Source organism: Camelina sativa, chromosome 10 (assembly GCF_000633955.1).
Source record: "Camelina sativa cultivar DH55 chromosome 10, Cs, whole genome shotgun sequence".
NCBI lineage: Eukaryota > Viridiplantae > Streptophyta > Magnoliopsida > Brassicales > Brassicaceae > Camelina > Camelina sativa.
In genome coordinates, this window is record NC_025694.1 from 10019031 (window position 1) to 10024878 (window position 5848).

A 5848-nucleotide genomic window follows, 5' to 3' on the forward strand; every position below is an offset into this window, starting at 1 on the left:
GTGTTGACATCTCACAGAAGGGCCTTGCCCGTGCTGCTAAGGTATGCTAACTCTGAGACTTAACCTGATGAGACTATATGCATCTTAAAGCTTGATATTTGTTTGTTCAAAACTGCATTTATGCGATTCATGAGTTGTGTAACATGTGAAGATTGTATTTTATATCCTCTTCAGAGATGGTTGAATGAAGATTGTTAATTTACATCAAATATGTGTGCATGTATTGTTTCAATTTCAGATGCTACGTTTGAAATTAAACAAGGGACCTTGCAACCTCAAATCTACTACACTCTATGATGGCTCCATCCTCGAGTTTGATTCTAGGCTGCAAGACATTGACGTCGGCACTTGCTTAGAGGTCCCCTTCTATTTTCTTGCTTCATTTCTTCATCATTTTTAAAATGTGTATTATCTTCAAGAAATCTGACTTTAACATATAATCTGTTCCGACTCTGTAGGTCATTGAACACATGGAGGAAGATCAAGCCTGTCAATTTGGGAAAACAGTTCTAACCTTGTTCCGCCCGAAACTTCTGATTATCTCCACACCAAACTACGAGTGCAACAAAATTCTACATAAGCGTGCTCCAGACAACTCAGAAAAGAAATCCATTTCACAGCCACTCCAGTTCAGGAACCATGGACAAGGAAACAGTTTAACCAGTGGGCAACTAAGCTCGCCAAAGGCTACCACTACAGCGTCGAGTTCAGCGGTGTTGGTGGGTCTGGCATAATAGATCCCGGATTTGCTTCTCAGATTGCTATTTTTAGACGGAAATCTTTGTCGGCTGTTAAAAGGAAGGACTCGGAAGGCTCGATGCGGCCTTATCAAGTCACTTGGGAATGGACAAGAAGAAATGGAGACAAAAAAGACTAATCTTTGGTTTACAAGAGTATCATCAACCAGAATAGACTTGTTTCCTTTTTCGTTTAGCTTCTTTTTGAGTTTGTCGATTTTATTACTGTTTGAAATCTCCATGTTTCTTCTGTATCACACTCTTTGTCTTTGGTCTTTGATGCTTAATATGATAAAAAACTGTGTCAATTACACAGAAGTCACAACAAATGACACATTATTTCCTTCTAAAAAAGAGAATGGTGGATAGGGAATAAAATAAAAAAAAAGTCGAAAAATTAAAGACAACGATTCTACTACTACATCAATGAAATGACTAGAACACCCTCTCTTCTCCTCCCTCTCTAAAACCCCATTCTCTCTCTCCCACTCTCTTTTTCTCTGTTGTTCTCTCCTCGGTTCTTACATGACATTCTGCTCATCCCTTTAGGTTCGTTGTTGATTCTTCGTGCTTTTAGGGTTTGTCTGAATCGTTTTGATACTTCTGGGCTCTTTATGAAATTCAATTTCATTAAATCTTCGTTTCTCGTCATGACGATTCGTTTGTCTTGACGTTACACTCAAAACCCCTTTTTTTTTGTTGTTGGGTTTGTACCCGAAACCTCTATCTCTACTTCCTCGGAACGAAAAATTGTTACTTTACTCATTTTCTTGTGTTTAGTCTCTCTGTTTTTTTTTTTTTTTTCCCATGGCATGCGTAATCGATTCTAGTTTTATAATTTGGGTTTCGCCATTTTTGTTACGGAAACGAAAGACTTTGGCAAGACTGAGACTTTACTTATCATTCTCTAGTCTGAAAAAGTAGTTAGAATTAGAACATTGAGAATGTGGGAACTCAATCAAATTGATGTTGGTTCGATTTTGAACTTTTGATTTGTATGTTAATGTTTTTAATATGGCTTTGATTTGAATTGTCAAGTTACCATCTTTCCTGAAATTTGGCTTATATATGTGTGACCCTTTTGTTTGTCTCAGTGTATTGAAGAAGCTACATTGCGTTTGTGATGGCGGGTGGTGGGAAGCGTACACCTACTCCGAAGTCAATTATACATCAGAAGTTTGGTGCTAAAGCAAGTTATAGAGTTGAGGAAGTTTATGATTCTTCTCAGAGTGGTTGTCCAGGTTTGGCAATTCCTCAAAAAGGCCCATGTCTCTATCGCTGCCACTTGGAGCTACCAGACTTTTCTGTTGTATCAAATGTATTCAAGAAGAAGAAGGATTCCGAACAATCTGCTGCTGAATTGGCTCTTGAGAAGGTATGCTTCGTTGTATGTGTCTCTTTTGATATTGTGGTATCTCATATGATATAACAAAGACAGTACCGTTTCATGTTGCAGCTAGGCATTCGTCCTCAGAATGATGATCTTACTGTAGATGAAGCTTGGGATGAGATCGTTGGACGCATTAAGTATATATTTTCTGATGAGGTATGTATCTCAAAAGATCTTTCTGATTTCTATGTATACAATACCTTGATCTAAATGATATCTTATATTATTCGGTTGCAGTTTATTTCAGCTGAACATCCTCTAGGAGCTCACCTTAGAGCGGTGTTGCGAAGGGATGGTGATTGTTGCGGCTCAGTTCCTGTTTCTGTCATTGCTACATTTGATGCAAAGATTAATAGTCGTTGTAAAATCATTAATCCTTCTGTGGAATCAGATCCTTCTTTGGTCATTTCCTATGTCATTGAGGCTGCTGCAAAGTTGTCGGACTACATTGTCGCATCTCCAGATGTATCTTCACTCCGAAGGAAAAATCCATACCCTTCAGAAATTGTAGAAGCACTAGCTACTCATGTATCTGATTCCCTACTTAGCAGAGAAGTAGCGACTGTATTTATACCATGTCTCGGTGAGGAGGTTGTTGAGCTAGAAACTCTTTACATCTCATCAGACCGGCATTATTTGGATAGTATTGCTGACAGGCTTGGTTTGAAAAATGGCAGCCAAGTGATGATGTCCAGGTGATTATACTGTTTTTTTTTTGTTTCCTGTTAGTAAGTGGAACATTCTTGGTGTTAATCTGGCTTGAAAGTATTTTTCTTTTCAACAGGACTTTTGGCAAAGCTTCCTGTGGTTCTGAGTGTAGATTGTACTCTACTATTCCGAATAAGTCCTCTGATAAATCATCAGAAGCGTCTGGAAGTTCAAATGAAGACTCATCTCATATTGAAAAAACTCGGAATGCACGAGCAAGTTACATTTGTGGTCAAGATATTTACGGGGATGCTATCTTGGCATCTGTTGGTTACCGATGGAAGTCCAACGATCTTGACTGTGATGATGTAACTGTGAAGTCATTTTACAGGTCCATTTTCTTCTACCAACTTTTGCTCAGTTTTATGTCTGGATTTTCCTTTTCACATCTTCATTTATTAAGGATTTTGGGAACATTGCATTACTTACGTTACGTGTAATAACTCTGAAGTAATGCATTTGACGTTTGTCTTGGCCTTCCGATGAAGCATTGCATATTTTATCATGTACTGATGTATGACTTGTGGCTTCTGCAGGATATGTTGTGGTATGACACCCAATGGAATCTACAAAATTTCACGTCAAGCAGTAATTGCTGCACAGTTGCCTTCTTCATTCACTACAAAATCTAATTGGAGAGGTCCACTCCCCAGGGAGATTCTCTGCATGTTCTGCCACCAGCACCGACTAGCAGAACCCGTCTTTTCTTCATCCAATGCTCCTGTGGAATCGTTATCTGACATATTCAGATCTCACAAGAAGTTGAAGGTCTCAGGAGTTGACGATGCTGATAATGATAATTTGAGTAGGGAGAAAGAAGATACACCAGGATCAGGGATGAGGTTTAGATGTGAAGTGAAAATTTTTACGAAGTCTCAGGATTTGGTTTTAGAATGTTCACCGAGAAAATTCTATGAGAAGGAGAATGATGCCATTCAAAATGCCTCATTAAAAGCCCTCCTATGGTTTAGTAAGTTTTTCGATGAACTGGATGTGGAGCAACCATCTGATACAGATGACGACCAGGATATCAAATCTTCAACTCCTAATGTTTTTGTGGCCCCGCCGATTTCCCATAATGGACACAGCTCTGAATCAAAACCCATAGATGTGCCATCAGCAGAGAAGCGTGTTCAATCTATAACAAATGGTTCTGTGGTTAGTATATGCTATTCTTTGTCGTTGGCTGTGGATCCTGAATATTCGAGTGATGGTGAATCTCCAAGTGATGACGAATCTCCAAGAGATGACATCGAAAGCAATGAAGATATGGAAGCTGAGGTGGATGCTGAATATTCGGTTAATTGTGAACCCTCAATAGAACTCATTGAAAGCAATGAAGAGATAGAGTTTGAGGTAGGGACTGGATCCATGAATCCACATATAGAATCAGCTGTTACTCAGATGACTGTGGGTGAATATGCTTCTTTTAGTACTACACCCCCTGATGCTGCAGAAGCTTTGATTTTGGCTGCTGCTTCTGATACTGTGACAGTCCGCTCGCTCCTATCAGGTATTGCTTCTAATGTTTTCATTTGTTGGATGTCATAGGATGATTTCTGAAAACGATTTTCTGGTTGGAAGAAAAATAAAAGGTGTTTATCAAATGTTGACATTTGTATTGCCTTCATTAGTGAACTTACTTACTACTAACTACAAAATTCTGGCTCTGATCAATACGAAAAAGAGGCAAAGTTATGTAAGGTAGCATCATTATTAACAATTCACTTTTGCTGTATCGAAGCTTTTGTAGCTGACGGCAGAGGATGAACAAAGATTAGACCTATATCTATGACTAAGTTAAGAGATTCCATGAACATTTATATTTGATACTGATGAATTTCCTCTGCTTCTTTTGCACAGAACGTCCAACTTTAAATTACAGTATACTTTTGTTGGGTGTGAAAGGGCCATCAGAAGAACGAATGGAGGCGGCGTTTTTCAAACCTCCACTTTCAAAACAGCGTGTTGAATATGCACTGAAACATATAAGAGAATCATCCGCTTCTACTTTGGTAAGCTCTTTATATCTTAATGTCCTCCTGCTTATTGGGATTCTAAATTCAAGACTTCTTCAGTTGTTTCAGTCTCTCTTGTCCTAATTGGTAGCACTGTAAATAAGCGTAAGATGACACCTCTATTCTCGTTACAGGTTGATTTTGGATGCGGATCTGGAAGTTTATTAGACTCTCTACTTGACTATCCAACTTCACTTCAAACCATTATCGGTGTTGACATTTCACCGAAGGGTCTTGCCCGTGCTGCTAAGGTATTAAAAATCGCATACCACTGTTTTCTTATTCCCTCTCGTAGAGGAAATAACTTGATGAGACTAGTGCATCGAAAAAAACTGATGTCTGTTGGATGAAGGCTGCATTTGTGTAATCAAAAAGAAATGGTAGATTTACTTTTGTTTTTGTGTATCTTGTGTTTCAACTTCAGATGCTACATATAAAACTAAACAAGGAAGCTTGCAACGTCAAATCTGCTACACTTTATGATGGTTCCATCCTTGAGTTTGACTCTAGGCTGTATGACGTAGACATCGGCACTTGCTTAGAGGTGGTTCTCCTGTCATCTGCTTTATTCCTTAAAAGTTTGTGCATGTTCATCAAAAGCAATCTGTCTGGTAAAGCGTTGCATATAATCTGTTCTGAATCTGTAGGTTATTGAGCACATGGAAGAAGATCAAGCCTGTCAATTTGGGGAAAAAGTTCTGAGCTTGTTTCGCCCCAAGCTCCTGATTGTCTCAACACCAAACTTCGAGTTCAACACAATCCTCCAGCGGTCTACACCAGAAACCCAAGAAGAAGACAAAACCGAGTCACAGCTTCCTAAATTCAGGAACCACGACCACAAATTCGAATGGACAAGAGAACAGTTTAACAACTGGGCGTCTAAGCTCGCCAAAGTCCATAACTACAGCGTCGAGTTCAGCGGTGTTGGTGGGTCTGGTGAAGTAGAACCCGGGTTTGCTTCTCAGATAGCTGTTTTTAGAAGGGAAGCTTCATCT

At 39.2% G+C, this 5848-nt stretch overlaps 2 protein-coding genes across 2 annotated transcripts in view; both read left to right on the plus strand.

Moving 5' to 3' along the window:
• On the plus strand, positions 7 to 1061 carry LOC104718245 (small RNA 2'-O-methyltransferase-like). The gene is made up of 3 exons (XM_010435954.2): positions 7 to 41; positions 239 to 358; positions 459 to 1061. The coding sequence occupies exons 2-3, from the start codon at positions 239 to 241 to the stop codon at positions 732 to 734; spliced, it is 396 nt and encodes a 131-aa protein (XP_010434256.1). The 5' UTR covers positions 7 to 41; the 3' UTR covers positions 735 to 1061.
• The window catches only part of LOC104718246 (small RNA 2'-O-methyltransferase), a 5810-nt gene continuing 1164 nt past the window's right edge, over positions 1203 to 5848 (plus strand). The window contains exons 1-9 of the mRNA XM_019231152.1: positions 1203 to 1286; positions 1832 to 2112; positions 2194 to 2283; positions 2365 to 2822; positions 2912 to 3166; positions 3372 to 4348; positions 4699 to 4850; positions 4988 to 5104; positions 5278 to 5397. Coding sequence (XP_019086697.1) covers positions 1861 to 2112; positions 2194 to 2283; positions 2365 to 2822; positions 2912 to 3166; positions 3372 to 4348; positions 4699 to 4850; positions 4988 to 5104; positions 5278 to 5397 — 2421 coding nt within the window. The 5' untranslated portion in view covers positions 1203 to 1286; positions 1832 to 1860. The remainder of the gene's footprint in view (positions 1287 to 1831; positions 2113 to 2193; positions 2284 to 2364; positions 2823 to 2911; positions 3167 to 3371; positions 4349 to 4698; positions 4851 to 4987; positions 5105 to 5277; positions 5398 to 5848) is intronic.

Excerpts from the sequence above, each read along its gene's own strand:
- LOC104718245 (XM_010435954.2), top strand. The coding sequence starts at position 239 with ATGCTACGTTTGAAATTAAACAAGGGACCTTGCAACCTCAAATCTACT. Across the intron at positions 359-458 it reads ACGTCGGCACTTGCTTAGAG|GTCATTGAACACATGGAGGA; the intron begins GTCCCCTTCTAT and ends CCGACTCTGTAG.